Genomic DNA, 18660 nt, shown 5'->3' with positions numbered 1-18660 from the left:
GTATCACTGCTCCCAGGCCATCTCAATAAACAACCTGAGAATATATGCATGTATACACAAACACATATATACATATACACACATTTACACAGCATTTCTGTGTCTGACAACTGCCAATTTAACCAATACTTCATATTTCATCATCTCCCTCTCTACCTTTGCGACACCCTTCTCTGACAGCAAAAATGCTGGCTTTCAACATCCTTAGTGTTTACGTATTTCATCCTCTCTATATAACCAACCACCCATTGCCTAGGTTGCCTTAACCTCCCACATGGACATCACCCCCTCTAACCCCACTTGATCTCTGACACTCCGATTCAGACCAATCCTCTACGTGGATGGAATGTTTCAGCACCAATTCTCTGACAGCTGGGTGTCCTACAATTCAATTCTGACATTACTACCCAGAGTTAGCACATACCCCATGAGTTAAGGCCTCAATTCCACAAGACTGCACCCACTTCAGATGCTAGCAGCAGGTCTTGGATATCCCCAAACCACCCGCAATTCTGCCTGGCCAACTATAAATTTAGGGGCTTCTATCCCCCTTTGATAATTCACTAGAACAACTCACAGAGCTCACTTAAAGCGCTATAGTTACAATTACAATTTTATTATAAAGGATACAACTCAGGGATAGCCAAGTGGAAGAGACCCATAGGGCAAGGTCTGGGAGGGAGGGGTGCTGGAGCTTCTGTTCTTGTGGAGTTGGAGTGTGCCACCCACCCAGTACCTCAATATGCTCACCAACCAGGAAGCTCTCTGAGCCTCTTCAAGTTTTTGTTGAAGTTGCATTATATACAGTGCATAATTGGTTAAATTAATGAATTAATGGCCATAGTGAGTGAACTCAGTCTTCAGCTTCTCTCCCCTACCTTGGAGGTCAGGGGGTGGGACAGAAAGTTTCAACCCTCTAATCACATGGTTGTTTTTTTCTGGCAATAAGCCCCCATCGTGAAGCCATCTACCCCACCATGTGAATGTCAGATTTTCACTCTGAGATTGGAAAAAGACAAAGATGGCAAACACAACAGCTATTTAATATTGTACTAGAAGACCTTGCAGAGCGCTAAGTAATAAGACCAACAGCACTTGGCAAGCATGTGAAGCAACCAGCAGTGACGAATGTAAAATGGCACCATCTCTTCGGAAAATATTTTGGTATTATCTGCTTAAGTTGAACATCCACAAATCCGAATGACTCAAATTCCACTTAGTTATGCACCCAACAGAAATGCATGTTCATATATATACCAAGAGGATAAAAATGGGCCTTGCAGCATTCTTCATAACCCCAAACTGAAAATAACCCAAACATCCATCAGTGGTAGAAAGGTCAAGTTGTGGTATATTCACAGAAAGTAATGTTTTTTTGTAGAGCACACAGAACACAGTAAGAATTCAAATGAGCACAATAAATCCAATCAACAAGATAAGGAAAGAAGAATGGAAAAGAGAAGCAGGAATAAGCACCTACGAAGAACTAAGTGGAAATGCTAGTATAAGAAATATAAATTTTAAAATGAATTCAATAGATAATTCAATTAAAAAAACAGTTAAAGATGAAGTTGAGCAACTCCCAGAAGGTTATCAGGAATGGAGAAAAAGGAGAGAATGAGACAGGTATTGAGGGTAGAAATAAAACTTTCTCTTAGAAATAAAGAAGAAAAGTAACCAGAGGAGAAAAATATTTAAAGAAACAACACTATTTGTTTTCCAGGATTTGGAAAAGACTAAAATACCCATACATCTCTGCTAAAACAAACTCCTTTGAAATCATAGTGGGACTTCCCTGGTGGTCCAGTGGTTAAGACTCCACGCTCCCAATGCAGGGGGCCTGGGTTCAATCCCTGGTCAGGGAACTAGATCCTGCATGCATGCTGCAACTAAGAGCCTGCAGGCCGCAACCAAGACCTGGCGCAGCCAAATAAAAATTAAAAAAAAAAAAGAAAATCGTAGTACTAAGACTTTAAGAAACAGAATGTGCTAGGGTCCCCGAATCAGAGGAAACTGAGTTGGAACTGTAGTAGCCTTGTGATAGATGGGACTGTCAGTTTCAAAGGCGTTGGCTTTTGAAAGCCCAGAAGTGACAAGAGATCAGGATTTAGGTCCACATAGATTGGAACTAAGAATTCCACACAAAGCTGGGTTGGAACCACTGAAGAGCTTACACCTTCGGTGAAAGAACAAGCCAGAAAAAAACTCCATTCACCAACCCAGGCAAAGATACTTGTCTGTCCCAGACTGGGCACGAGGTGGGCAAACAGCCTCCCTTTAAGATTTAGAACAATGACCTTGTTCTCACACTGGTCTAAAGTTCAAATTTACAGTTGCTGGTCTAGGAAACCAGAGTTTGAGAAATTAATATGAAAATAGTACCTAGCCATGGATACTCTTGGAACAATCTTAACAAAAGCAAACATAAAACTGATCTGGGAGGACCCTTTTTCAGCGTAGGCAGGTGGCGCAGGATTCCAAAGATAAGGCCCTACTGGAGATGCGCTTATACTCTAACATTTATAAAACTCTGGAGAAATCCAATAAACAGCAGTATTCAACTTCAAAACTTCAGATAATAGACTATAAGACTGGTATATTTAAAATAATTAAACAAGTTATCTATGCATCTTTGCTCCAAGCCTTTACAAACTATAACTGATAAATTTGTAAGATCAAGGGAGACAAAGACTGTTTTTATTTTCCAAACAGATGTAAAACCCCTGTTTAGGAACCTCCATGAAGATTATAGGTTTAAATGTCCTGATTCAATTATGAGTGGGAAGCATCATGCACGGTTTACGTCAAAGCTATTTTTTTAAAAAAAGACACTGAAGGTCTGGATTAACTCTAAATTTATCAGTTTAGGTAACCTTGTGAAATTACGTAAACAACCAATGGCTTTTAATAAAACAGCAGTAACAAGCAGATTTAATCAGGAAGGAAGTCATCTGACAACAACAAATCAATGTGTGCTTCTAAAAATGAATTACTATAAACGAAATAGAGAATTTTCCCCATGGAAATATAAAACTGAATTTTTGGAAACTTAACACTTATTTCTACATGTAATTTATGTAATTCTCTAAACACATTTAAATTATCCAAAGATGGCAGTTAATCTAACCACAAAATTAAAAGTAGTACAGTTAAGTGTAATACCTGCGCGTCTGGAGCCTGTGCTCCGCAACAAGAGAGGCCGCGATAGTGAGAGGCCCGCGCGCCGTGATGAAGAGTGGCCCCCGCTTGCCGCAACTAGAGAAAGCCCTCGCACAGAAACGAAGACCCAACACAGCTAAAAATAAATAAATGATTAAAAAAAAAAAAAAAAGATTAAGTGTAATAAGTCTTAATAGTATTATGTGTTCCGTCAATGCTTATTTTTTAATGTGTTCAATTCCCCTCCCCTTTAAAAACGGATTAACTCACAATAACATATCAAATAACAGCAACTGATTTATGAGCTGAAAATAGTGACAAGTTCAACTCCAAAGCTTATGCTTTAAACAAGATTCAACGTCTTTTATTTACATATTTATGACATACATTAATGGGTCTTATACAATTAACTAAATCTAATAACAATGGTGACAAGGGAACATAAAAACACAATTCCAAATTTTTGTCAGGTTGAAATACATTTTCACTAACTGAAAGATATGATAAACAAGCAGCCATTATAAAGTTATAGACTGTATGTTAATCCACTTAAAACTGAAAGTCAGCCACACAGCTATTGAAACAATGGGAAATTTGCAAATGCAAATATTACATATACAGGTATAATGCATGCATGGCATCACATTTATTCTCCATCTTTTAAGCCACTTTTAAAGTAAACTGGAATAAGCATCTTAATAATATATGTACATCAAGGCACATTCTTTTCTTGTGCTTTAGGAATGACTTACATGTGATTTGCTTGTATCTTAATTTTACAACTTATATTAGCTTCTAATACTTAGAAGTTTAATTTTAACAATTACAGCTTGAGTGGCAGTTTCCCAGGAGAGAAATGTGGCATCTCCCCGTGGTTATTTTGAAAAACGAGAAAACTGGATAGCTTAAAGAGGTGGGAATTTCAAAATCAAACATACAAATTAATTTAACTCTCAGGCAACTTTTAAGAAGAATTTACTTTTAACAATTTGGTGGGCCATAATCAATTTCTTTAACTAGTATACTGTAATGAGGGCTGAAGAATTTTCAATATTCTGAAATTACTTGACAATTACATGGTATCCACAGGACCACTGCAGATGTCTATATCGCTATCCTACTTCTAAACTGCAGTTTTTCAACAAAATTGAACAATTAAACATGATACAAAAGCTGCAAACATACCAAACCTAGTTTTAACTTCTTTTTTCCCATTTATTATCTTATGTTATCAAGGAGAAATTTCCCATCAACAGAGTTTAATAATAGTGTTCTTTGCTCATGGTCAATTTACTTGCCTTGAAGGATAGTAGAGTAAGGCTTTAATAGGCATTTCATGCATTTTAATAAATCAGCTATTCATTTAAGGGTTCCCCATATAGATTAAGTACACTGTGCAAACTTGATTACAACATGTAACTTATTAAGTGCTTTAAAATAAAGAATCCCTGACTTTATAAGGGGTTAAAATAAATAGTAAGTCAAGAATCACAGATTTGAAGCATTTAAAAAAATGTAATATACTTATGTATCGCACTAAAATGTTTTATATTAGAATTTTTAATCCATAAACAAGGCAAATGAAATCACAGAACCTCTATATTTTGAGAATAAAAGAGAAGAAAAGCCAATTAGTACAGCCTTTTAAACTCAAAGTATATAATAATGTCAAAATGCAAATGAAACTGTACAGTTTTTAATTTATTTAGTACAGTTCTTTATAAACATTAATTCATAAAAACTATACCATGATAATCCACTGCCATCAAATAGATTTGTTTTCAATTTCTTTACAGTAAATGGACTTTTCTACAGAACCCATTAGCCAGACAAACCGTTTAGAAATGTTAAAACACCACCAAAACAGCCCAGAGCCTTGACATACAAACTCTAGGCGGACAGCCACATAGCACTGTAAACAAATGTTCTGTGAGTTCAATTTATGTGAGATGTCCCTTCTGTTCATCTCCATTACTACATTCACTCTGTTTCTGAAATATGGGCCACCTCTACTTCAACAGTTTGAATCGCTTCTGCAACTTCAGATAGCTTCTGTCCTTGCTGTTGTGCTAACACATAGTTAACCACTTGCATAATACTTTGGTCAGAAAGTGTAGATACTGACGGACATTCTTCAGTAGCTGCAACAGCTTCGAGAGCTTCCATAGTTTCTCCTGTCACTACCACAGTTTCAAGTTCTTGAGGACCGCTGTTTTCTTGTTCCTGCATATCTGCTGTTAAGATGCTAACAGCATGCTCCACTTGAGTTCCTTGGTTATGAAACTGAAGGGTATCTTTTTCCAGCATAATTTTGCAAGGCACATAATCTCTGTGGAATTTAGTCATATGTTTACGGAGTGTTCGAGCATCTATGTAGGCTTCACTACATACGGGACAGACATAGGGCCGTTCACCTGTGTGTGTTCTGACGTGGCGTTTTAGAGATCGGGCATCAGCCCAAGCTACTCCACATGTTAAGCACTCAAATGGCTTAACTCCTATTAAAAAAAAAAAGAAGAGAGGTGTATGTGTGGTGAGGTCCAAGTACCAAAATATATTACAGCTTCCTGATAAATAATGCTTTTCTTTTAAGTACAGTAGCCCATAAACCTTTCTATCTTGACTATGGCGATCTTTTAATTAGGACCGAATGGTTTCTCTTAGAATAAAGTAGATTCTGGATATAATCTCTCTAAAGATGTTCCCATTGACAGAAGTTACTGAGAGACAATCCTGAGATTCTGTGAATAGTCTCTTTTAGCCTTCACAGCAATCCTATAATCCTAGGATAAAAAACCAGAAGCTTCAAGTAGTCCATTCCAGCATTAAAATATTGATATAGAATATTAAGCTCACTAAAACAGGAATCTGTCTATCTATACAACAATTAGATAGTCAGGTTCAGGATAACCTCTATCACTTGAATAAATCTTCCACAATATGGGATTAATCTCTTATTAAGGAAAGCGAGATAATAGGCAAGAGGAATGGTAAAAGGAGAATCACCACTGGACTGGTTTTTAGTCTATTGAAAGTTATATATATATAAAACTATACGAAGTATAGTTACCTCCGTGGTTGTTCATGTGTCTCCTATACTCTCTCAGCTGAGTGAATTTTCTTCCACATTGTTCACACACCCGTTCCAGGTTTTGCTTCGCTCTTCCTTTTTTTCCATGGGTAGCTTTCTTTACATGCCTTCTGAACAATGCCTTTTCATAAAATTCTTTGCCACATATATTACACCTAAAATAAAGGAAAAACCCAAATTATTTTTTCCAAAGCACCAGAACCCATAATAATTAATCCAAGTACATTTATATCTCAAGTTCAGATCCTCCTCAGATTTACCCACCTGTAAGGCTCAGTGACAGAGTGAGACTTCACATGGGAATACCAATCTTTCTTCCAACTATAGCACTTATCACAAAATTGGCACTGGAATGGCTTCACACCAAGATGTTTGTTCATGTGCTGGCGAAGATCTCTAGCTTCAAAGAAACTTTTTTCACATCTGCAATAACAAAGTTCATTCACCCAACTGGATCATCTTATTCTTTTAAAAGAAGTTTCCAAGAAATCAGTATACTCTTGGGTTTCTAGAACTCCACAAGATGATCCCAATTTAAAACAAAAACAACTCTTACTATTCCAATCTTGCTTCAAGGCTGCAGGATCTTAAGTTCTTTTAGCTGCAGAGTACTAGAAACATTTTAGAAAGAATCCTGCACAGCTCCCAAAGGTTATCATAGGTGTTATTATTTTCTGTCTCCTCCTCAGCCCCATCTGATCTCCCCTTTTTACATCCCTGTTCACCCACTCCCAGTCTCTGTCCATCTGCTGGAAGTAGGCCTCACTCTTGACCATAAGGATGGAGCAACTGACTTAGGCCTAGGTCAATCAGAGCACAGCATTCTCTTAGCCACAGTGATTGATTCACAGAAAACCAAACGCCTTAACCAGATCCAATGGTAGTGAACCTCAGGGCTTTTATAGGAACTACGAGAAAAGCAGCTTGACAATTTGGGAGGTGAGAGGATGTGAGGCTGAAATCATTGCCACTGCCTTGTCCATACGGAGTCTCAGAGACATCAAGTGCTAATGAATCTGAAACCAGTTTACATTAAACCATTCAGACTCCTAGACTCGACTTTCATTCAAGTCAGTTTATTTTTTAATTTTTTAAAATAAATTTATTTATTTGTTTTTATTACTGCCTGTGTTGAGTCTTCGTTGCTGCACGCGGGCTTTCTCTTTGTTGCGGTGGGACTACTACTTTTTTGCGGTGTGCAGGCTTCTCATTGTGGTGGCTTCTCTTGTTGTGGAGCATGGGCTCTAGGCGCGCAGAGTTCAGTAATTGTGGCACGTGGGCTCAGCAGTTGTGGCTCACGGGCTCCAGAGCGCAGGCTCAGTAGTTGTGGCGCACAGGCTTAGTTGCTCCGCAGCATGTGGGATCTTCCCGGACCAGGGCTCGAACCCGTGTCCCCTGCGTTGGCAGGCGGGTTCTCAACCACTAAGCCACCAGGGAAGCCCTCAAGTCAGTTTAAATTGGGTTTTCTTATACTTGCAACTAAAAATGTACGAATAATAAACTATCTTTGTTTTAAAATAAGACTGATTATAGAGTGACATCAGCATATAGGGCAGAGTAGGTAACTCCAAAAGCCCATCCCTATGTGAAAGCAGTAAACAAATGGGCAAAAACTGTCAGAATCAATTTTATTGGACCTCTGGAAACTAATTAAAAGTTTACAGTGACCAGGTAAATATTTAATCAAGAAAAAAATTGCTGAATCTTGGTAAGAGAGCTTTGTGGAATTTCAGCTTACCCTGGCCCCATCCCCGGGCTCCTCAGCTCAGTAGACAGACTGCATTTCTGCTATGGGTTCCTAGTACCAGAGGAACTTATTCTCACAGAACTGTAGTTTTGAGCTATCTGGTGACTCCTTGAAGTTGCCCCTCAAAGGGCTTGCTTGTATTTACCCTAACTCTTCCAGGGCTGAAGACTCGGGGAGGGGTGGGGGGGAGAGGGGAGTAGATGGCTGGAAACACTTACAGGCAAATGTATTAGCCACAGCTGCTGAGGCAAGGAACAGCAGTTCGGTGCAAACAACATCCAAACCAAAAGCCTGGGAGGAAAAGGCTGGAGACTGAGATGTTTTGAGGAATAAGAGCTTTGAAAAACTCTCACATATTCCCAGGAATCTAGAAGTCCAAATATCTGCCCAGTGCTGGGCACATGCTCAGAAAAGACCTGAAAAGGCTCTATACTCTCACCAATGGCTGACTCTGCACAAACAGAAAGAGAAGACCAAGGCAGAATTGTAAACTGCCTGGCTGAGTATTGAAGGCATTCTGGAATTAGTGGTGATGCTTGCACAACACTGTGAATGTACTAAAAGCCACTAAATTGAACACTTTAAAATGATGAATGTTATGTTATATGAACTTTACTTCAATTATAAAAAAGATTTCAGGAGGCTCTGGAAAATGAAAAGAGGGAAAAAGGAATCTGAAGAAGGGAGAAACGAGCAGAGGGCCCAGTACTTCCGAGGAACTGCCTAGGAAGAATCTCTGGCTGGCACCAAGGGACCCTTCTTTCCTACAGTCCCTACTGTAGGAAAGAACTGGTTGCACATTTGAACAACTTCTTTAAATCATTTAAAATGAGTGATTTGTATGGTATGAAATTTGTGTCTAAATAAAACTGTTACATAAATAATTAGGAACATCTAGACAAAAACAAACTGATTAAAATCAAGAGTAAACAAATAACAGTTTAATATTATCTTCAAGTATTCTCCTTTTTCAGTTTCACTGAGGTGTAACTGACAAATAAAATTGTGAGATATTTAAAGTGTACAATGTGGTGATTCAGTATATGTATACATTGTGAAAGGAATCCTCCCATTTGTTAACACATCCGTCACCTCAGATATATATACGTGTGTGTGTGCACATATAATTACATATGAATATTCAAGTTCCTACTCTCTTAGCAAAATTCAATCATATTATACAGTGTTATCAACTATAGTCACCTCAAATATTTTCTTTTGAAACAACTTACAAATAAACTGAGTAAGAACACAAGGAAATTAGCTGAATGGTTCACATATTAAATACTTACTGAGTACAATGATAGCCTCGAACTTCAGGCTTTGGTTGGTGTTTCTTTAGGTGCTTGCTGAGCCCAGAGCCCCTGTGAAAAGACTTTCCACAAACTGAGCAAAGGTACTTGGACTCTCCTATAAAAAATAAAAACCACGTCACAAATCCAGCAATCAGGTGCTCTTCCAACAGAATGCTTTACGTTGTATTTCAGAAGTTATTGTATCAAGTGGGCACGGAAGCTATAACATTTGGCATCCACCTTCTAAGAACAACAAACTATGTCAAAATCCCTATTTTCTCTCAACTAGAGTACTAGCGCGGCTACTACTACTACCCACAGAATGTGATAGGCTTGCATGATCATCTGGGTTATAACAGTGTAGAGTTGTATACAAGTTCAAGAGCAGATTATCTACCCTTCATCGGCCATTTTCCACGTAACTGCTTTAAACACATGAAAATAAGTATACGTGGACTAAAAGTTCTAATAAAAATTATAAGCCAAATACCACGTTGACAGTTACATCTGTCTATTGCTTAACTTTTTAAAAGCAAGACCATTTCTTTAGGTGCCTGGATTTAATACTCAGTACACATTTTTCTGCACTGACTGAAACAAAATTTTTACACAAGTAAGATAGCTCTAAAACTAGATATAAGAACAACTTTTAAACTTTACTCTCAAAAAAAACACACAAAAAAACAAGAAAACTTTTACTCTCATTAATAAAAAACTGCACACATACAGTCATCTTACAGCAGAATCAATATACTAGTAAATTAATAGTATATAACATGTAACTATGTCAATATAAGTTTCTCATTACCTGTGTGAATACTCATATGTTCCTGAAGACTCCGTTTGGTAACAAATGACTTAACGCATAGTTCACACTGGAACTGCTTTTGTGATTGATGGAGACTCTGGTGTAATTTTAGACCGTGCTTGTAGATGAAAGTCTTTCCACAGACCTAAGAGAGCACAGGTGTTTAAACCAGTAAAACAGAAAAAGAGATAAGGGCTGTTTCTGAAGAATGAGGACACAGAATCTAGTATGCTATTTTAAATTAAAAACTTAAATTATAAACAAAATGACAAAGTTAAAGTTGATACAAGGGCCAAGGATTTTAGCTGGTTGATCATCTTCTGATTCAGTAGTTAACAAATATTGCTATTTTTCTTACACCCATGAGATCACTGGAAGAACTCAAAACAGTACCCCAAAGAACCTCATACTGTCCTTTGTGAGACTGGTAAACAATATACCTTATATTAAAAGAGACATGGGAGCTTAATCAAGAACAATATACTCAATTCCTGCTATACCAACTAGAACAGTGCTTCTTAAACTCTCTATGATGAAGAGCCAGTTTTTTTCTTTCCCCAATCTATTAGAGAGAGATTTTTGTTAAACACAATGAAAATGTCACAATATCAAATTGCCATGACAGTTTCTACATGCCTACTCTCCATCTTTGCACTTATCTTTTAGGGACCACACATTTTGAGTAGTGCTACACTAGAAGACCAGAGGCCCAATTAACACTTAGTTTTTAAATATATGAATAAAATGATGCTTAGGACTTGGCTTCAAAATAACTGAAGGGAGGGGGAAGTAAGGGAGTGAGTGACAGTACACATAAAATACAACTGACCATAGATAACCAACAAGGACCTACTGTATAGCACAGGGAACTACACTCAATATCTTGTAATAACCTATAATGGAAAAGAATCTAAAAAAGAGTGAATGGATGAATGAATAAATGAATAACTGAATCACTCTGCTTAACACCTGAAACTAACACTGTAAATCAACTATATTTCAATAAAAATTTTTTAAAAATTAAAAAAAAAAATCCCACGATTGACCATGTGTTGATAACTACTAAAGCTGGGTGAAGAGCACATGAGGGTTTATTCTACTCTCTCACATTCTTTTTTCTTATAATACGAAGCTTAAGAAACGAAAGAGAGAGAGAAAAACATTAAAAATTTCACTGGTTCCAAAACCACTTATTAATAAAAATAGTGGGTCATCCTTATATGCAAGGCTATAGGTGCTACTAGAAATTTTTCACTGTTGCAAATAGCCCAAAGCTGGCTTATCACAGGATTCTTTACCCAGGAATCACATTTTGGCATTTAGTCTTCAGTTCTAGAGAAGGACACATAGATTAGGCAGAATTTCTGCTAAGATGTGTTTAACTAACAGGTTCCTTCCCAAGCCAGGTTGGTCCTACTGAACATTAAGGGATGACTGAGATGATGAACTGGTTATTCTCACCCAGTATCACTCTGAATCCTAGCAAGTTTCCCGAACATCCTAAATAGATTAATTTCAAGTTACAACTTCAGACAAATTAAAGAACAGAACTGGGAATCACCCTTGACCTAGGCAACAAACTGAAAAAGTTATGGACTTCCTATGACATTTTACAAAAGTGATGTGACTCCAGAATCAACCAGTCTTATCACCGGTTATGTTCCAACCTTCTTTAAATAACAAAATAAATATAATGGCTTTACCTGGCATGCATGTGGTTTTACCCCTGTGTGCTTTAACATATGTATTCGAAGAGAATATAATTTAGGTAATGTCCTTCCACATATCGAACATATAAATTCTCGTTTGGTTCTGCCCTTCTCAGACGATGATCCTGATGCCTCATTAGATGCAGAACTGGAAGAGGATGAAGTAGGTGCATCTTTCCTGGTATGTCGAATAAGGTGTGCTCTCAAGGAGGCACTGTACTGAAACTGTTTCTTACACAACTAAAAGAAAAAGTAAACAAAATTCTGCCTGAATGTATTTCCATCACAAATGTTAAGTGAAACTCAACTCGTACTTCAACTTTCCATATCTTTGTTACAATTATATATCACTCAATAAACATATATACTATGTAAAAGACAATATGCTAGGTACCACACTATAGAAATGAAAGGGACAGACCCAGCCTCTACTCTGCAAAGGTTTATAATCTAACCACAAAAACAGGATTTATATGTAAATAGCTGAAAGATCAATACTTAAGAGGGAATAATCAGAGTATAAGGAAAGGCGTCATCACCGAGGCTGGGTCTTGAAGGAATGGTAAGATACAGACAAAGACAAGAATACTATTATTATATGAGCACTAACAGTCGTTAGGAAGAGCAAAAATAGGGGCTGGAAAAAGTAGGAAGATAAAACTGTGATAGTGCTTGGGTTTTACCCTGTACTTGTTGAGTACTCCTGAAAGCTTCTGTTCTTTATTTTAAAATCAGAGTTATATATAGTCATGATCTACAAAACTTTTTTTTAATAAATAAAACTGGCCTTTTGGTTCACTACCTCTACTTTTTTGACTCTTTCTTAATGATTATCTCTGTAATTCTGAGTAATATGAACAATAGGAAGTGACTCTCTCCTTTACCTCTCCACTCTCTACACGTACATGATCCTTCCCATTACCATACTTTCTCAATACAGCTTTATGATCATTTTGATGAGATCAATTTCAGTGCTTACATTATTTGGATGACGTACATGTTATTACAGCTGGACCATACAGACAGTATGATTCTCTTTCCTTTCGTTTCCTTTTCCGTTTTATTTCTCTTTGTATTTACCGCTAATTCATCATCAAACCTTTCTCTCAACTGTCTACCGAGAGAAGGTTTAAAACACATCACCTTGTGGGAGATCGCTGTCAAAGCACTATGTTGGTGTTCCAAACTGGGGCGGTTGTTTCCCCCACTTGGACTCTACAGATTGGACCCCATGTTTCCCGTTTCCCATGTCTTGCTCATTTTAGAGGAATACCTCTGCCGACAGCTTCCTGAGAAAGGGAGTTCGGGAGGTAAAACTTTGCAGACCTTGCATGTCTGAAACTGTTCTTATTCTACCATCATAAATATAGCTTGATTACTGATTCCAAGTTAGAAATCATTTCCTTTTATGATATTAAAGATATTGTGCCTTTGTCTTCTAACTTCCACTGTTGCTGCTGAAAGGCCTGAAGCTATTCTGACCCTTATCCTTTCTCTCTTGTAATTTATAAGATTTTCTTTGTACCTTGATTCTGAAATTTCATAATATATCTTGGTATAGATTTATTTTCACCCATGATTCTGGACATTCAATGCACTCTTTTAACAAGGAAACTTCTATTTTCAAGTTCTCAATTTTTTTTCATTGCATTAATGATTTCTTTCTCTCCATGCTCTCTGTTTGGAATTATCTGGATATTAGAAGACAACCTAGACCAATCCTCTAAAATTTCTTTCACTCCCATTTTTACCTTGTCTTTTGCTTTATTTTCTGAGTGATTTAGTCAATTGTATTTCCTAACTTTTCTGATATTTTTATATGTGTTATTATGTATTTTATTCCTAAGAAAAACTCTTCTGTTCTCTTGATGTGTCCTTTTAAAAACACAATACATGGTTGTTGTTTTATTGATGTAATTTTTAAATTTATCTCTAATATAAATCATAGTTTGTGGTTTGGGTTGTGTGTGGGGGGGGGCGCTTTGAGTTTTCTTCTAACTGCATAGTCTTGGATTCCTCAAAGTTGTTTTTTTGCTTGAAATATTTGTCGTGAGTCTGTATACCTGATGTCTATTCACATTTCAAAATAAGACATTTAAAAACTGATTGGAACTTGTGTGTAAGCAGAGGAGTAAATTGTCAACCACAGGCTTTAATGAGCAGTATCTTTAGATCTTTTGTTAGACTTCGGATTTCTCACCTTTAAGAAATCCTTCTATTTTAAGATTAAGGGTTTGGTTGTTAACATTCTGGAACTTGAGTAGGGAAAGAGAGCTTGAAAAGATTCAATATTCAGTATATACGTTTTTACATTCCCTTGTTTGGTATATAGTACATTCACCCTCACTATTCACAGTGTTCCCTAGAGCAGTTGTGGGTTTTATCTTTTTCAGAGAGTAGAAGATGGATCTTTGGCTGAAGGCATGGTGGTAGCGATTTACTTACTTCTTTTTTTTTTTTTTTTAAATTATTAGCATCTTTAATTATTATTTATTTATTTATTTATTTATTTATTTGGCTGTGTTGGGTCTTCGTTTCTGTGCGAGGGCTTCCTCTAGCTGCGGCAAGCGGGGGCCACTCTTCATCGCGGTGCGCGGGCCTCTCACTATCGCGGCCTCTCTTGTTGCGGAGCACAGGCTCCAGACGCGCAGGCTCAGTAGCTGTGGCTCACGGGCCCAGTTGCTCCGCGGCATGTGGGATCTTCCCAGACCAGGGCTCGAACCCGTGTCCCCTGCATTGGCAGGCAGATTCTCAACCACTGCGCCACCAGGGAAGCCCCATACTTCTTAAAAAGACTTTCTAGGGACTTCCCTGGTGGCAAAGTGGTTAAGGGTCCGCCTGCCAATGCAGGGGACGCGGGTTCGAGCCCTGGTCCAGGAAGATCCCACATGCTGCGGAGCAACTAAGCCCGTGCGCCACAGCTACTGAGCCTGTGCTCTGGAGCCTGCAAGCCACAACTACTGAAGTCCGCGCACCTAGAGCCCGTGCTCTGCAAGAAGAGAAGCCACCGCGGTGAGAAGCCGGCGCACCGCAACGAAGAGTAGCTCCCGCTAGCTGCAACCAGAGAAAGCCCACGTACAGCAATGAAGACCCAACGGAGCCAAAAATAAATTAAAAAAAAAAAAAAAAAAAGACTTTCTAACAACCAGACTCATCTCTACTTTCAAGGTAGCTAGTACCATTAATTTCTGAGCCTTTTGGTAGTTCTGCAATACAATTTGGATTGATTCTTAGCTTTCCACACTGAAAGCCTGGGAATGAGCCCTTTCAAATCTGCTGAATCAATGACTCCATCTAGGGACTTCCCTGGCAGCCCAGTGGCTAAGACCCTGTGTTTCCACTGCAGGGGGGTACGGGTTCTATCCCTGGTCGGGGAACTAAGATACCGCATGCTGCACGGTACAGCCAACAAACAAAAAACACTCCATCTATTTATCAGAATCCAGAATTTGGTTGCTAAGGTCTCCTGTTCTTTTTGCCTTTCTATGAGCTTTTTAAAAAGATCATTTTACTGTTGTCTTACTAGGGTATCAAGAAGAAGCAGAGGTAAACATTTTTTGGCAAGAACATGACATGTACAAATCAGAAGATAACTCTTACGGCAATATAAGGGAGACAGAGAGAAGAGAGAACACAAATGGCAGGATAATAATGAAGCAGTAAATTGGATTCTATTTATAATGAAGTTAGAGCCATCTATAATTAGCTTTCCAGATACTTACTGGACACTTGTAATCTCTAGCTCTTTCATGTTTCAGTATGTGCTTTATAAGAGCATATCGTCTCTGAAAAACCATTCCACATTCCCCACATTTATGGGATGCTTCTTCTTCGGTATTCTCTTTAGCATCCCTCTTTGGTTGTTTCATCTTTTTTCCTCTTTGAACTAATTTCTGAGCCACCTAATTAAAGAACAGAAAACACAATCTAAATAAATTAACTATCTCAAATTCACATTATCTTAATATTGGTATTTAAAACATTAAATTGCTTTCCTGCATCCACTCCCCTTCCCCCCAAGATAATTATCACCATAAGTATAACCGCAGAATGCTTTCAACTTAAAGCTAAAACTACAAAGGTAAACTCTTTTTTCACCTTACCTGTTGAACTGCTGACTTGGGAATGGCTTTCCGTTTCTGCAGCTTCTTCTCCATTCCTTTGTGTAGTCGGATATATCCCCCTTCGTTAACAGAACGCTGCCGAAGCCTGCTTCTGTAAGTATCATCATCATCGGGACTATGGTCTGTCTGTGCTGTCGGTTCAACTAGATTTTCCTGATCTTTTAAAGACTGGCCAAGGTTCTGCCTATGCTCTGAAATATCTTCAGCACAGATATCCTCTGTTGCTGTATCATTTCCCATATTACTGTTTTCTGGAGAGCTACTGATTACATTCTCTTTTGAAAGCTTAGGATGAGTATTAGAGACTGCGTCCTCTTCTCTGCTGTTTAAAGTTTCTAGTTCTGTCTGGCTGTTTTTTGTTACTAGATCAACAGACTCCATTTCAGAATGGGAATCAGTGACACAGCCTACAGGTGACAGAGCAGCTTCGGTCTGTGAAGAAACCTGGGGCTCAGGCTGTTGTCCTAGCTCTCCATTCTGCTCTGGCAATTCTCCATTCACCAGCAGTACGATTTCACAATCCCCAAGTTCAGTGGATGAAGTTGTTGCGGTTCCCTCGTTGTTAGCCACAGGAGGTGCTGTACCTCCATTCTGTTCTGGTAAGTCCTGTGTAGATGCAACTGTTTGTACCTCACCCTTCTTGTATACTGTTAGCTGCTTCTCTTCCATTAGCTTATGTACACTTTCACAGATTTCTAAAACTTCTGACATGAAAAGATGACGAGCCAAGATGGCTACATCGGCCATGCTACAGAAGTCAAAACTCAGCACAGAAGTGTAGGCAAATTCCAGTAAAGGAAGGAAGCTTGCCTTACAAAAGCCTATGTGAAACAAGAAAGGTGAAAGACAAAAAAGTCAAATCACCACTAAAACACCTTGTAGAAACAATTACTGTATGATTATGACAATATAAAATAGAATGTAAAGGCAAAGATGACCATTTATTCTGCAATTAAATATCCTGGATTTGTTTTGAGTTCTGGTTGCTTATTAAGCCTTGACTGACTAATTTCTATGAGCCGAGTCTCTCAATACCTAAAATAGAAAATAATATCACACTTACTGCCTCAAAGAGTTGTTGTAAGGCAGTCATTTTCAAACTGTACTCCTTAGAACCCCGGGGGTTCCTCAAATTCCCCTCAAGAATCATCTGCTGGAGAATGGAGGGTAAAAAAAGAGAGGGAGGCAGGTGAGTAGGCAGGGTTCAACCAACCTGTCCCCTAACCTCACTGCAGTAAGTGTAGCTGTATATTTTAATAATAGAAGTCCATATAAAAATTTGATTGTGAACAGAGGGTTCTACTACTAAAAACTTTAAAACAAGGTCTACAGCAGAGGGTCAGCAAAATGTTTCTGTATAGAATTAGATAATAAAGATTGCAGGCCATAAAGTGTCTATTGCAACTACTTAATTCTGCCATTGTAGCTGGAAAGAGAAGCCATATATTATAATATGTATACAAATGGGCATGGCTGTGGTGCAATACAACTTAATTCAGAAAAAGGGAGGGAAAGGAGGACTGGCGGCCTTTGGGTTATAGTTTGCTTATCTTTGTTCTAAGGAATAAGACAATTACTATACACATGAGGTATCAGGTTCTCATTTTATGTGAGAAAATAAGATCAGTTTATTTCTAAGTTCTCAGTACTTCACTTTCAAAACCCATTTTTAATATTCACATGATTCAAAAATCAGAAGATTACACAGTGATAAGTCGAACTCCATCTCCATAACCAGAAATGATTAAGAATTTGTACAGATTTTTAGAGTCTTTATACAGTCAAACAAATACTCTTATGCCTCCTTCTTATAGTAGGTGTTATACCACACATATTTTTCTGTGCCTTGCTTTTCTCATATAATAATTTATCTTAAGAGATCTTTTATTAAAATACAGGGAGCCAAAGCAACCTTTTAAAAACTCATGTTTGGGAATTCCCTGCTGGCCCAGTGGTTAGGACTCTGTGCTTCTGCTGCAGGGGGAATGGGTTCAATTCCCGGTGAGGGAACTAAGATCCCGCAAGCCATGCAGCATGGCCAGAAAACCCCCAAAACCAAAAAACTCATGCTTGCTGTGTTTTTCAGTTTTGACTCCAGATACATAAAATGTGGTCCTTTTACATAGGCAAATAGTGGATAAACAAGTAACAAGCATACAGGGAAACCTTAAACTGTGAGATCTATTAGGATTCAGGTTGAAAGCTGGGGAGACTACACATCAACATGACCATCATAGCTAATTCAGCCATTCCTAGGAAAGCTGATATCAAGCAGGCTGAGGTCATATTAATACTGCTACAAATTATGAAACCGAGTTAAATAAGGTTGAGGTAAGAAAGAATATTTCTTAAAAAAACAACAACAACAACAGATACCAACAAAATAATGTATTTTGGTCTTTTACCTAGTACCTTTTTAATTTCTAAGTTGAAGTCATAAGAAAAATTTTCCATGAAAGAAATAACACTGCTCCAAGTAACTTTAAATATCAAAAACCATTTTTTCCCAAAGATACAAGTCAAATGTTTACTGTAAAGTGCTATAAAACACAAAAGAAAATAAGATAAAAAAATCACTCATAATCTTACTGCCACAAGATAATTTTGGTATTTTGTTTTTACTCCTAGTCTTTTTATGTACACTACACACACTCTGGAAAACATTTTAATCAAAATAAAAGGGGCGGGACTTTCCTGGTGGCACAGTGGTTAAGAATCTGCCTGCCA

The 18660-nt window shown here is 37.9% G+C and overlaps 1 protein-coding gene across 3 annotated transcripts in view; it reads right to left on the bottom strand.

Moving 5' to 3' along the window:
* Positions 1-3495: 3495 nt before the first annotated feature.
* Positions 3496-18660, bottom strand: part of ZBTB11 (zinc finger and BTB domain containing 11) — a 30203-nt gene continuing 15038 nt past the window's right edge. For all 3 annotated transcript variants that reach the window (XM_036849993.1, XM_036849994.1, XM_036849995.1), the window contains exons 4-11: positions 15913-16754; positions 15532-15711; positions 11804-12049; positions 10101-10245; positions 9290-9407; positions 6515-6673; positions 6230-6405; positions 3496-5657 (exon numbers count right to left, since the gene is read on the bottom strand). In XM_036849993.1, the coding sequence (XP_036705888.1) occupies positions 5140-5657; positions 6230-6405; positions 6515-6673; positions 9290-9407; positions 10101-10245; positions 11804-12049; positions 15532-15711; positions 15913-16754 (2384 nt within the window). In that variant the 3' untranslated portion in view covers positions 3496-5139. The remainder of the gene's footprint in view (positions 5658-6229; positions 6406-6514; positions 6674-9289; positions 9408-10100; positions 10246-11803; positions 12050-15531; positions 15712-15912; positions 16755-18660) is intronic.

Source organism: Balaenoptera musculus, chromosome 4 (genome assembly GCF_009873245.2).
Source record: "Balaenoptera musculus isolate JJ_BM4_2016_0621 chromosome 4, mBalMus1.pri.v3, whole genome shotgun sequence".
NCBI classification, from domain to species: Eukaryota; Metazoa; Chordata; class Mammalia; order Artiodactyla; family Balaenopteridae; genus Balaenoptera; species Balaenoptera musculus.
This window is presented reverse-complemented; position numbering and strand designations above follow the sequence as displayed.